The sequence below is a fragment of the Chlorocebus sabaeus genome, chromosome 15 (assembly GCF_047675955.1).
Source record: "Chlorocebus sabaeus isolate Y175 chromosome 15, mChlSab1.0.hap1, whole genome shotgun sequence".
NCBI lineage: Eukaryota > Metazoa > Chordata > Mammalia > Primates > Cercopithecidae > Chlorocebus > Chlorocebus sabaeus.
In genome coordinates this window covers 2,455,431-2,470,484 of record NC_132918.1, presented here as the reverse complement: position 1 = coordinate 2,470,484, position 15,054 = coordinate 2,455,431, and the positions used below count along the sequence as shown (strand labels likewise).

The following is a 15,054-nucleotide window of genomic DNA, read 5'->3' as shown; positions in this document are numbered from 1 at the left end:
CAGTATAGCTGTTACTCAAAAAAATCAAACACAGAATTACTATAAGATCCAGCAATTCTACTTCTGGGTACATACCGAAAACAACTGAAGGCAGAGTCTTGAAGAGTTATTTGAATACCCATGTTCACAGCAGCATTATTCACAATGGCCAAAAGGTAGATGTGTCGATATATCAACAGAAGAATGTGGTATGTATGTACAATGGAATATGACTCAGCCTTAAAAGGGATGGACATTCTGGCATATGCTGCAACATGAGCCTTGAGGGCGTTATGCCAAGTGAAATAAATCAGATACTGTGTGATTCCACTGATATGAAGTACCCAGAGTAGTCAAATTCACAGAGACAGAAGGTGGAATGGTGGTTGCCAGGGGTTTGGGAGAAGGGACTGAATGGGGAGTTGTTTAATGGGTACAGATTTCAGCTGTGGAAGATGAAGAAGTTCTGATGGTGGTGACAGTAGCACAACATCATGAATGTACTAAATGCCACTGAACTGTACACTTAAAAATAGTTAAAATGGTAAATTTTATGTTATTTGTATTTTAGCACAATTTTTCAAATTTAAAAAAAAAAAGAGTCTACTAGTGATTCAACAATTTGGACTAATCTTGAGGGACTTATACAGAGTGAAAAAGGGTAATTCCAAAAGGTTAATATATACTATATAATTCCATTTTTATAACATTCTTAAAATAGCAAAACTACACAAATGAAGAAAAGATTAGTGGTTCTCAGGGTTTGGGAGGGGAAGGGGAGATAAAGGCTATGACTATAAAAAGGCAAGAGGAGGAGAAATCCCTTATAGTGATAGAAATGTTCTGTATCTTCACTGTATCAAGGTCAATACCCTGGTTGTGATATTGTACTATAGTTCTGTAAGATGTTACATTTGGGGAAGACTGAGCAAAGAATATATAGGATCTCTCTGTTAAATTTCTTCTCTTTTCTTCTTCTTCTTTTTTTTGAGACAGGGTTTTGGTCTGTTGCCTAGGTTGGAGTGCAGTGACACAATCTCAGCTCACTGCAACCTCTGCCTCCCGGGTTCAAGTGATTCTTATGCCTCAGCCTCCCAAGTAGCTGGGATTACAGGTGTGTGCCACCATGCCTAGCTAATTTTTGTATTTTTAGTAGAGACAGGGTTTCACCATGTTGGTCAGGCTGGTCTCAAACTCTTGACCTCAAGGGATCCACCCTCTTTGGCCTCCCAAAGTGCTGGGATTAAAGGCATGAGCTACCATGCCCAGCCCTGTTTAATTTCATACGACTGCACGTAATTCTAAAATTCTGGCCGGGCACAGTGGCTCATGCCTGTAATACCACCACTTTGGAAGGCCGAGATGGGCCGATCACTTGAGGTCAGGAGTTCCAGACCAGCCTGGCCAACATGGTGAAACCCCATCTCTACTAAAAATACAAAAATTAGCCGGGCATGGTAGTGCACACCTGTAGTACCAGCTACTCAGGAGGCTGAGGCAGAACTGCTTGAACCCGGGAGGTTGCAGTGAGCTGAGATTACGCCACTATACTCCAGCCTGGGGGACAGAGAGAGATTCCATCTCAAAAAAGGGATACTAAAATAAAATAAAATATTCTCCAAATAAAAGCCAAATAATTTATATTTTAAACTGAGACATTTGAGGGGATTCTATGGCTGGTCCATGATTATCATTTTAAAATACTAAGGCACTCATACAAGCTAGAAATCCTGGGCCTACAGATCTGTGTTAAAGAAAATTATGTAAAGTCCTAAAAGAAGCCCATTCTAGATAGTGACCAGATTTTAACTAAAATTTTAAAATTACCTACTTTGTCCCACATGTTTTTTTACATCTTATGTTGTATCTCCCAAGCAAAAATTTAAATCAAATCAATGGTTCAACAATTAAATTTCACTTTCCAACTTCAAATTTCAATTTTAAAATCATAATTTCAAAACACCTAACATGTTTTGAAACATACATTGATTTATCCCCCAGAAGGCTTTTCTAGGTTTAGATGGAATTTTTAATAATCAGCAACTTGAATGTCAGAGAATTATCTATAAAGTAGCTTTTGTTCTTTAAATTTTTGGTCTACAAACTTTTTTTTTTAAAGAACGGGTATCACTCTATTGCTTAGGCTGGAGTGCAGTGGCACGATCATAGTTCACTGCAGCCTCCATCTTGTGGGCTCCAGTGATCCTCCCACCTCAGCCTCCTAAGTAGTTGGGGCAGGTGCATGCTCTGCAAATTTTAAAATTCTTTTGGAGAGACAGGGTGGGTCTCACTATGTTGCTCAAGCTGATCTCAAGCTCCTGAGCTCAAGCAATCCTCTGGCCTCAAGCGATCCTCGAGCCTTGGCCTCCCAAAGTGCTAGGATTACAGGCATGAGCCTACAAACTCTTAAGAGGTAATGTAATCTTCCCATGTGTATATTAATGAGAGAGGTCTTTGAAGTGATGAAAAAGACTGGATCCTGCTGACCACCGGCTGGGCTTCAGAATGTTCCTAACAACATTCTGAGGGTATGATCCAGAGGGTTTCATATCCAGGCCTGTCTCTCAGAGATGGTCTCAGGGATCTTTAACAACTATTCCCTATCCCCTCTAACCTTAAGCAGAACAAGACGTTTCTTACATGTTCTATTTCCTCTGCCCTTCCCTGACAAGGTAAGCCTCTGGCAACTATGGCTAAGTGGTTCCCCTACTACAGAACAGAGAGCTCAGCCAGGTGATGGGACTGCCAATCAAAGGCCACATGAGATGAACTGGAGGGAATTTTCTCCAGTTTTTGGTGTATATGGAATCCACCTGCAGAGCTTAGCAAACTAGCAATGAAGACATTTCATTTATCTGGGCCCTTACTTGGGGCAGTTCTGTGGTTATAATTAGAGACAGCCACCCTAGTAAGTCTTACTTTCCTATCTGTTTCTGTAATTGAATTGATCTTAATCTCTTCCTATTTTATTCACCAAGGATTTATAGGATGCTAATAACTTTCTCCCCACCACTACTCTCTTCTTATCCAAATTCCTGTAATGTAAGGATATCGAGTTAACCACAGAGTTTGAATTGAATGCTTGTGGCTGTTTCTGGGTAAGAATTCCCAAGGGAGGCCAGTGGTGGTGGCTCACGCCTGTAATCCTAGCACTTTGGGAGGCCAAGGTGTGTGGATTACCTGAGGTCAGGAGTTAGAGACCAGCCTGGCTAACACGGTGAAACCCCGTCTCTAATAAAAATACAAAAAATCAGCCGGGCATGGTGGTGTGTGCCTGTAATCCCAGCTACTAGGGAGGCTGAGGCAGGAGAATCACTTGAACCCAGGAGGCAGAGGTTGTAGTGAGCCGAGATCATGCCACTACACTCCAGCTTGGGCAACAGAGTGAGACTCCATCTCAAAAAAAAAAACAAAACAAAACAAAAAAAAGAATCCTAAGGGAATACAGAGAAACTTGTTGGCTGAAAAGAAGAGTTCTTTCCAGGCACGACATCAGGTTTTTCTATGGAAGTCTCTTTCTATCTTCTACTTACTCATTTTTCATACTGTGTAAATGCTCAAGAATAATCAAAAGGACAGGTTTTTTCAATCTCTAGGTTAAATTCTATTGTAGTCCTCATCAATGAGCTTCTAACCAAAGCCCAATTTCATCTCATACCCCAATTTTTTTATCTTTCCAAAGAAGTGTCTCCTGGAGGTCAAACACCTCTTTTGTCATGGTGTCTATTTTCTGCTGCATGCGCTGCTTCTCCTGCAGAGGAAGAGGGGAAGAGAAGTAATAAAAGAGCAGAAAGAAAAGGGAGAGGAGGTTTGAGGGAGGAAACAAAAATAAAGCCGATAAAGAAACTTAACCAAAAGGGAAAGTCTGTGATGAACAGGAAAAGCAAAATTGGTTTGCCAAAAGAAAAGATGACATTCACAGTCTTGGCCACAAGATTCTCACTGGCTTGTCCCTACAAAAGTAAGCAAAGGAACCAGGAATAACTGTTCTAACCACAGCTATGTGGCGGCAAGCCAGCTAGAATTTCTGTGTACATACAGCTCCGTATGTATATTCTTTCTTTGATAACTGCAAGAACTTACATTCCTAGAGAGGGAAATTTGGATTTGCTTATGAACAAATGACCTTTTATCTTAGAGAACAAGCAGTTTTGAATTTTATTTTTTAAGCAGAACTGATCATTTTGAATTTCTGTTAGCAGAATCTATGACAGCAAGAACACCATGAATTTTGTGTTATTTTAAAATTATTTATATTATTTTGAAACATTTAAACTTAGCATTTAACAATCCTTAAATGACCTTTTTAATTGTCAATGGTGCTTAACTGGTTTTCTTCTTATGCATTATTGGTAAATTATTATCTCCTCCTTCCCCTACTCATACCTTAGGTACCTTACCATGGAATTTTCCATTCCAAAGACCAAAAAACATTATTTGTAATATTTAAAGATTTTCAGCATAACCATAGATACTGACATCTAAAAGATGTTCATTCTAGATGTAAAAAACATCTAAAACTATAGTTTTCAAAGTTTGTATACCTAGCACCCTAAGCTTTTAAAGAAGTCACAGTGACAAACTATAGAAATCAAGCATTATATTCTTCTTAAATGCAATTACAATGAAAAACTAGAACTTTACCAATCCTAACTTAAGCTATTGAATTTGAGAAGCAGCCCCCAAAGCAGGTTTATTATTTTATGTGGTTGGCATTTTGGCACAGAAAGATAAAAGAACAAAAAAGGAAAGAATTTCACAGTATTTTAAAATACCAGCAGGATACAGATTCTGGAAAATATGCTTCCTACCTTATATGGAGAAAAACTAAGAAAATTAACCTCACATGTAATCTGATAGATCCACAAGGTTATCTGTATCTGCACTTGAAATCCACAAATTCTGGGTATGTTCAATTATTCTTTTTTTTTTTTTTTTTTTTGTTTGAGACGGAGTCTTGCTGTGTCACCCAGGCTGGAGTGCAGTGGCCGGATCTCAGCTCACTGCAAGCTCCACCTCCCAGGTTTACGCCATTCTCCTGCCTCAGCCTCCCGAGTAGCTGGGACTACAGGCGCCCGCCATGTCGCCCGGCTAGTTTTTTGTATTTTTTAGTAGAGACGGGGTTTCACCGTGTTAGCCAGGACGGTCTCGATATCCTGACCTCGTGATCCACCCGTCTCGGCCTCCCAAAGTGCTGGGATTACAGGCTTGAGCCACCGCGCCCGGCCCAATTATTCTTAATAATGACAAAAATTAACACCAGTCTTCAAATTTAAAAAGTCATTTCTTTTTCTCTATTAAATGATTTTTAAAAATCATTTGTAGAGAGAGATATTAAGAGGTAGGTCTGAGGGGAAAGAGGGAAAGAGGGAGAGAAAAAGAAAGCTAAGGTCTGAGTAGCCAGGAAGGTGGACAAGTGTGGTACGTGAGATCTCTCTCCTGGGATCGTTAACATCTATGCTTCCTGACATCTCTGGCATGTCAACACTAACTTAACATTAGATGCCTTTGATAGCCACACCTAGATAGTGGGCAGGATCCCCCTTCAAACTTATTTCTATATTTATCTAAAACATCGTCTCAAGAGGGAAAACCACATTTAAAGAAAAAAGATGGATGCAATGTAGTAGGCCTGCAAGGATGACTAATGTTTTCAAAGAGTTCTTGGTAGACTATGCTTCATTCCATTCCTAAGACGTTGCCAACAATGCGGCAGAGTCCCTTCGCTTGCAGAAACCTGAACCTTCAGACTAGCTATTCTTTACCTTTTTGTATAGAAACTATCTTGACATTTCTTCTTTTTCATTTAGCCACCTGAGAAATGTATTTACCTGAGTGAAAATCAAACTTATTCCTCAAGAATCATGTCCCAAAAGATGGCATTCACTAATTCCAAAGAATAATGTTATTCTATAATTTTTCCTTTTGCCCATTTCCTAAGATATCTTTAGGAAACTGTATTTAGGAATAAAAGACACAAAAATTTCTGCTACCAAAGTGGGGTAATGTTCATAGGATTTACAGTATTAATTTTTAAGCATGATCTGGTTTATGTCTGAAAACTTTTAGCGTACAGTCAAATATAAAGAGACAAGTAAACTCTGATGCATCTTAACTTTCCTTCCCTCCCAACACACACATCTTCATCCGGTTCAACTCATTTTTTTCAAAATTAAGTATTCCCATAGTTCATGTACGTACCTCAATAAGCTCATCTCTTTGCCGAAGGCCTTCTTTAAGTTCTTCCATCTTATGCTGCAGCACACTACACATATGTTTCTGCCTTTCTAACTCCTGTTATTAAACAAATAATATCATTTACACAGGTCATGGCACACAAGAAATTTGAACATATACAATACAACACAGAGGTTAAGAATGACCTCCAGAAACATGTCCAAACTCCTGATTCATAGTAACTTAGAAAAATTGTATCTTCTATAGAAAGGTTAAGAAAATTTTAAAATTTCATCTTGTATAATTATTTATCTGGAAAACTTGAACTAATCAATGGCAAAATTATTAAAAACAAAAGATAATTTAGTCAAGTAACAGGTTATAAAATGAACACATACAATTCAATGACATTCATATACAAATAAAATTCAAAGAAGGAATAATAAATACAATATCAAAATAAAATCAACATTAAATAAAATACATACATGTAAACTTATAAAATATATCCAAAACCTATATGAGGAAAATTATATAAAACATTCTCAAAAGACAAAGCAGTAGGATTGAATAAATGGAAAGGCATATCGTCTTCTTGGATTAAAAGTCTCACAACATTATAAAAATGCCAGTTCTCCCTAATCTATACATTTAATGCAGCACAAATAAAAATACCATCAGGTTTTTCTTTTCTCATCAGAGCAAGGCAAGTTGATTTGAAAGAAAAACACAAGAAAAAGTAGCCAGAAAAATACATACTGAAAAAGAAGAAAGCCGGCCCTACTAGGTATTAAAACATATTATAAAGTTTCTATAATTAAAACAACGTTGTTATGGTACATGAATATAGACCAAGGGAGCAGAATAGAAAATTCAGGAAAACACTCATTTACATATACAAATATATTTAAAAACCACAAAAATAAGAGCATCTCAAATCAATGAGAAGGAAAGACTTTTAAATTAGCAATGGTGGGATAACTGGATATTCATTTGGAAAAAGATAAAATTGGAACTATACCCCATACCACACACCAGGACAAATTCCAAATCAATCAGAGGTTTACATAAGAAAAGAAAGCCAGGGAGTGAATGGGGGAAGAGGGAAGGGAAGGGAGAACAAACTGTACAGGAATAAAAGAAAAGATAAGTAACCAAGGAATGGGGCAATCTTTACTGAAAAAAATGACTCAAAACTCCACAAGCAATGAGGTAAAGGTACAATAAATTAGACTATATAAAAATCAAAATTTTAGGCTGGGCGTGGTGGCTCATGCCTGTAATCCCAGCACTCTGGGAAGCTGAAGCAGGCGGATCCCTTGAGCCCAAGAATTCAAGACCAGCCTGGGCAACATGGCAAAACTCCATCTCTATAAAAAAAAATTCAAAAATTAGCCAGGGTTGGTGGCGTGTGCCTATAGTCTCAGGTATTCTAGAGGCTGAGGTGGGAGGACCACCTGAGCCTGGGGAGGTCAAGGCTATAGTGAGCTATGATGGTGCCATTGCACTCCAGCCTGATGACGGAGTGAGACTCTGTCTCCAAAAAATAAATACATAAATAAACAAAACCTTTGAATGGCAGAGAATCTCTAAAACTAGGCCAGGCGCGGTGGCTCATGCCTCTAATCCCGGCACTTTGGGAGGCCGAGGTGGGCGGATCACCTGAGGTCGGGAGTTCGAGACCAGCCTCACCAACATGGAGAAACCCTGTCTCTACTAAAAATACAAAATTAGCTGGGCGTGGTGGCGCACGCCTGTAATCCCAGCTACTCAGGAGGCTAAGGCAGGAGAATCGCTTGAACCCAGGAGGCGGAGATTGCAGTGAGCCAAGATTGCGCCATTGTACTCCAGCCTGGGCAACAAGAGCAAAACTCTGTCTTAAAAAGAAAAAACTAGAAAGAAAAAAAGCACTAACTGCATAGAATAACAAGCTATGGAAATGGACAGTTTATAGAAAAAGAAATAGAAATAGCTCTGAATATGAAAAGATACACATACTAAGAGAAATGGAAACAAACTATTTGTCTCACCAAAACACTAATAAAAGTTCAAAAACTTGACAACGTATTCCAGGACAGAACTATGAGGAAAGAAATAGGCCCTCATACATTTTGGTGAGAATGCAAATGGTATAATGCTTACAAAGGAGACCACGACAGTATCTACAAAACTACATACCTTTTGACCCAGCAATCTCACCCTTCATCATAGATACATTGGCAAAATACAAAAAGACCTATGCAGTATGTCATTTCTACAGGACTATTTTTAACAGCAAAACGTGACAAACTTGAATGTCTATTAATACAGGGAACTGCTGGAATACAGCATGGTACATCCATACTGCAGAATAATTATGCAGTGGTGAAAAAGAATGAGCAAGATATCTCTATGTGACATTCATAAGGCGATAAAATCTAGATGCAGAACAGCATTTATATTAACTGTATGCTACCATTTTCTAAGGAGAGTGAGAAATACTTATATTTGTACATATATTTTGAATGATTTTATATATATATATATCTTTTTAGATTAAAAATGGCTACCTAATTTATCTTCTTGGATTTAAAAAATGGAAAGATAAACCATTAAATTTTAAAATTCCTTAAAGGAAGGAGAAAACAGAGATAAAGAGACAGAGATAGAAGATTGACTTCTTCAAATATATTTTCTTTGTTAACTTGACTCAAGATCTATGTAACTATTCTAGATAGTTACAAAATTGTGAAACAAAATTAAATTTAGAAAGCAATTCCTAGCGGAAACAATTCAAGTGGCCATTGATATATGAATGGATAAACAAAATGTGGTATATATACAGTGGATTATTCAGCTTGAAAAAAGAAACTCCTATCACATGCTACAAAATGGATGAGGCTTAGGACATTATGCTAAATGAAGTAAACCAGTCATGAAAAGATAAATTATTGTATGATTCTACTTATGAGTTTGGTACATAGAGTAGCCAAATTCAGAGAGACAGAAAGTAGGATGGCAGTTGCCAAGGGCTGGTGGCAGGGAGAAATGGGGAATTGTTTAATGGGTATAGAGTTTTAGTTTTGAAAGATGAAAAATTTCTGGAGATCTGATGTACAATAATGTGAATATGCTTCACACTACTGAACTCTACACTTTAAAACAGTTAAGATAATAAATTTATGGTGTTTTGTGATGACAATTAAAATTTTTTAAATAAAAGTAATTTTAAAAGTAATTCCTAAATATTGAAAATAAAATGCAGTGAACCTAACTATACATCCAGTTTGTAGCACAGAAAGAAACTATTTCAAGTAACTTCTAAAAACAACAGTTCGGCTATACACTGACTAGTGGCAAAAATAACAGCCAAGCAAAACAAACAAAATAAAAATCTTTTTTTTTTTTTTTTTTTTTTTTGAGACGGAGTCTCCTTCTGCCGCCCAGGCTGGAGTGCAGTGACCGGATCTCAGCTCACTGCAAGCTCCGCCTCCCGGGTTCCCGCCATTCTCCTGCCTCAGCCTCCCGAGTAGCTGGGACTACAGGCGCCTGCCACCTCGCCCGGCTAGTTTTTTTGTATTTTTTAGTAGAGACGGGGTTTCACCGTGCTAGCCAGGATGGTCTCGATCTCCTGACCTCGTGATCCACCCGTCTCGGCCTTTTAACTATTTTCAGTAATTAAATTGTTGGTGTTAATGTTGGTATTGCTATTCTAGGCAACTTGGGATAAAGCAAAGAGAACAGAACGTAACATAATTACTATCATCCCTAGAAACTTTGAGAACTAGGAATTGTAGTGTAGGGGAAACAAAAAAAGATACAGATGAAAGACAGAAGAGGTTAAATAAAAACCCTATAGTCCTGCATATGAACTGGAACTATCAGCATGATCTCATAATATTTTGTCGTTAAAAACAAATAAAGAACTTCACACACCTATTTCCCAAATGTATCCACTGAAAAGACCCATAAACAGCCACCTACTTGGTGGCAACGAGCGTCTCTAGCACTCACGCTAAACAGAACCAGGGCTCCCTGGACAAATGGCTGATTCCAGGTCTGTGGCAGAAAATGTACAAGATGAGACTGGAACATATTCTGCCAAAAAGCAAGGAAGCTATCCAAAACAATTAGACTCACCAGAAGCACTTGGGAATCAACCTCAAGAGGTTCACATTAGCCAAAGATGGGACAATTTTATCATCAAAAAGAATGAAAGTTGCAGTGCAACTGAAGACATCAAATGCTTGAATTTACGACTTCACACCGATATGTCAAGAGAAAAGTAATTGGTCACTGTCAGAAGACAACCAATTCCTTTTTTTTGAAAACTCATAAAGGGAGAAAATACTTGCAAATAATATATCTGATAAAATTCTTATATCTAGAATATATAAACAACCTTACAAGTCAATAATAATAAGGCAAAATCCAACTTTAAAACGGACAAAGGATCTGAATAGACATTTTGCCAAGGAAGATACACAAATAGCCAATAAGCCCATGAAAATATGTTCAAAATCATGAGTCACCAGGGAGATGCAAATCAAACCACACCTATTAGGATGGCTAGAATAAAAAGGACAGATAACAAGTGTTGATGAGGATGTGGGGAAATCAAAACCTGCATACATTGCTGGTGTGAGAATAGAAAATGGTGCAGCCACTTCGGAAAACAGTCTGGCACTGTTCAAATGGTTAAACACAGATTTATCGTATGAATCAGCAATTCCACTCCCAAGTATATACTTAAGAAAAAAGAAAGCATATGTCCAGACCATGAGCAGTGGCTCATGCCTGTAATTCCAACACTTTGGGAGGCAGAGGCAGGAAGATTGCTTGAGGCCAGGAGTTACCAGCCTGGGCAACATCTCTTAAAAGGCCCTATCTCTTAAAATAAAAAAGAAAAAGAAAACTTATGCCCAAAAACAACCTGTACACAAATGTTTATGGCAGCATTATTCTTAACAGGAAAAAGTATAAACAACCCAAATGTCAATCAATGCACAAATGGATAAAGAAAATGTAGCATACCCAAAAAATGGAATATTAATAGGCTATAAAAAGGAATTAAGTACTGATACATGGTACAACATCATGCTAAGTGAAAGAAGCCAGTCACAAAAGACCATGTATTATATGATTCCTTTCATATGAGTCTAGAATAGGGAACTCTATAGATAGAAAGTAGATTAGTGGTTACTTACAACTGAGGGGTTTGGGGGAAAGGAGGATGATACTAAAAAGTAACTGTGATGAAGGTTACACATATATATGAATATACTAAAAACCACTGAATTGTACATTTTAAACGGATGATTTGTATGTTATTTGAATTATATCTCAATAAAGTTGCTTAAAAATAACATTAAATAGGCTGGGCACAGTGGCTCACACCTGTAATCCCAGCACTTTGGGAGGCCAAGGTGGGTGGATCACCTGAGGTCAGGAGTTCGGGACTAGCCTGACCAACATAGTGAAACCCCATCTCTACTAAAAATACAAAATTAGCCAGGTGTGGTAGTCCATGCCTGTAATCCTAGCTACTCAGAAGGCTGAGGCAGGATAATCGCTTGAACCCAGGGAGGCGGAGGTTGCAGTGAGCTGAGATTGCGCCATTACACTCCAGCCTGGGCAACAAGAGCGAAACTCTGTCTAAAAAAATAAAATAAAATAAATAAATAACAAAACAAAACAAAATAAAAATAAAAATAATAATAATAAAATATAAAATAAAAAAATAAAATTAAATTAAATTAAATTAAATAAATTGGTAATGACAAAATCAGAACATCCCATTTTGCAGTCCCTAGTCAACTGAAGGATCTAAGCATGTATCTACAGCATTAACAGCCAGCCACACATCTGGGCCTCCTAAAGGAAGACAACTGCACCATCTAGGAAGCAGGTTTTCCAAAAAAACTGAAGTTATATTTGATTAAGCCTCTATGCCTAACTACCTACTTACAGAGAATACAGAGGAAAGGGGAACATAGTAAAGACACTAAGGGGATGAAAATGGAAAAACCTGTAAGACTGGGAAATATTAAGCAACCCAGTTTCTTAATATTTTATATTTTCAACATATTTATTATAAGGAGAAAAAACATGAAAGAGGACCTATACATGAAAAGAGACTTAAAAGATTTATCAGCTAATTCCAAGGTGTGAAACATACCTGGATCCTGATTTTTTTAAGTGTAAAAAAGAAAAATCATTTATGACATTTTGAAACTACTGAAATTTTAACATTGATTGGATATGTAATATGAATTATTGTTAATTTTACAGGTGTGAAACGGTCTTTTGAGTACGCTTTAAAAGAGAAACAATGGGCCGGGCGCAGTGGCTCATGCCTGTAATCCCAACACTTTGGGAGGTCAAAGAAGGAGGATTGGGCAATGTAGCAGGGCCCCATCTCCACAAAAAGATTTTTAAAAAACAGCCAGGTATGGTGGCATGTGCTTACAGTTCTAGCTACTCAGGATTACTTGAGCACATGAGATCAAAGTTACAGTGGGCTGTGATCGTGCCACTGCACTCCAGCCTGGGGAGCAGAGCGAGACCCTGTCTGTAAAAATAATGAAATTAAATTAAATTAAAATATAAAACAAAATAATTATTGTAATTCCAGGAGGAGACACTAAAGACATTTTGAAAAATTTTATTAATACTGTATAATTATTATTGAACGGTCTTTCTCTACTCTCACTACCTGCTTCTGTAATGAAATACACCAGAGTGCCTGACCTCTTTGTGTATCTCTGAATATAAACATTCTACTGTATAAAGCAATAGTTGTTTAGAACGAGAGAGCTCGGGATAAAGACATGTTAGAGAGAGATACTGTCACAAAGTCTTCTGCATCACACTACATGAAGCAAATTTCCAGGGTATTAAAAAAAAACTTAATACATTTTAGGTTTGAAAAGTACAACAAGGTCCGACATGGTGGCTCACAACTGTAATCCCAGAACTGTGGGAAGCTAAGGTGGGTGAATTGCTTGAGCCCAGGAGTTCGAGACCAGCCTGGGCAACATGGTGAAACCCTGTTTCTATAAAAAAATTTTTTTTTAATTAGCCAGGCATGGTGGTACATGCCTGTAGTCCCAGCTACTCAGGAGGCTGAGGTGGGAGGATCACTTGAGCCTGGAGACAGAGGCTGCAGTGAGCTATACTTGTGCCACTCCACTCCAGCCTGGGCTACAGAGTGAGACCTTGTCTCCAAAAGAAAAAAAGGACAAGATTAAGAAAAAAACTCTATGCATACTAAAATAACTCTACTGCCTTCTAAAATGATGGAGGGAAAAACTAAGTTGGTTAAAATAGCTAATTATAAGGGTTTTCTTCATTTTAAAAAATGCTGAAGGATATTTGAGATGATGGAAAGATAATTCATTTTAGTAGTGACCATTAAATACTTAGCATGAGATTTTTACTCTGGTCTGCTACAAACAAAGAGGCAAAAATAGATAAGAAAAAATATGTGGGACAGCAAAAAAAGGAGTCCAGAGGCTCTAGGAAAAGCATGATGGCTCAAAATCTCCAAAAATGGCCTATTGGATATACAAGAAGAATCAAAGATATACATATTTAACATATATAATGCTCTTCAGTGGGCCACTGTCAGTCCAATATGAAAACAACTAGAAGACTCTTTTTCACCATCTAAATACCAGTCCTAAATAAACAATTTTAGAGCAGTTTTAGATTCACAGTAAAATTATGTTTAAAGTACAGAGAGTTTTCATATACTCCCTGTCCCCACACATGCACAGTCTACCCTATTATAAACAACCCACACTAGAGTGGTACATTTTGTTCTATCACTGAACCAACATTGACAGATCACTATCATCCAAAGTCCAGAGCTCACATTAGGGTTCACTCTTGGTATTGTACATTCGATAGTTTTGGACAAATGTACCATAACAACATGTATCCACCATTACGATGCAGAATAGTGTCACTGCCCGAAAAATCCTCTGTGCTCTGGTCTATTCATCCCTCTCCTCCAAACGCCTGGCACACTTCCTAACACTTTTTGAATGTGACCAAAACAGGCTGGAATGGGCATTTCTAGTCCTCAAGAAAAGAAATTCCTATAAAGACTACAGTAATAATGCTGGCCTCTTCGAGGTTATATAAACAGCTTCTCTCCCTTTATTATGCACAAATTCAGATTGTTGTTTCTAACAATTTATCAACACGCATTTCCTAAATTATTTTCTGAATGTTTTATATTGGCAATGTAGTAGCAATCCATTTCTGGCAATAATACCCATTTGACCTCTGCTTAAACTGACATCAACCCTTCAAAAAGTCTAAAACATATGCTTTTAAAAGAACCCAATTTGTTTTCTGCAGTTATCAAAGAGCAAATCTGGGCCTTGGACAATGCATTTTATTCTCCATCTGTACATTTTAACATTACAGCTTATTAACCTCTAAAGAAAATATCTTTCAATTTCTGACCCACATCTCCAAGTTGCTGATTTAAAATAACTGATTAAAGACTTCTATCCAATTACTTAGAAAATGGATTCTCGCCGGGCGCGGTGGCTCAAGCCTGTAATCCCAGCACTTTGGGAGGCCGAGACGGGCGGATCACGAGGTCAGGAGATCGAGACCATCCTGGCGAACACGGTGAAACCCCGTCTCTACTAAAAATACAAAAAACTAGCCGGGCGAGGTGGCGGGCGTCTGTAGTCCCAGCTACTCCGGAGGCTGAGGCAGGAGAATGACGTAAACCCGGGAAGCGGAGCTTGCAGTGAGCTGAGATCCGGCCACTGCAGTCCAGCCCGGGCTACAGAGCAAGACTCCGTCTCAAAAAAAAAAAAAAAAAAAAAAAAAGAAAATGGATTCTCTTGACCCGTTCAGAAGTTCATTGAATCATCTTACTGACAGTCTTTGGAGCTT

General features: G+C 37.9%; 1 protein-coding gene across 14 annotated transcripts in view; it reads right to left on the bottom strand.

Moving 5' to 3' along the window:
- The window catches only part of LRRFIP2 (LRR binding FLII interacting protein 2), a 132,189-nt gene that overhangs the window by 17,053 nt on the left and 100,082 nt on the right, over nucleotides 1-15,054 (bottom strand). For 13 of the 14 annotated variants that reach the window (XM_007971800.3, XM_007971801.3, XM_073023365.1 and 10 more), the window contains one exon: nucleotides 6,181-6,273. In XM_007971800.3, coding sequence (XP_007969991.1) covers nucleotides 6,181-6,273 — 93 coding nt within the window. Of the gene's footprint in view, nucleotides 1-3,637; nucleotides 3,731-6,180; nucleotides 6,274-15,054 lie in introns of all 14 variants that reach the window. The other variant, XM_073023372.1, reaches the window with a different exon arrangement.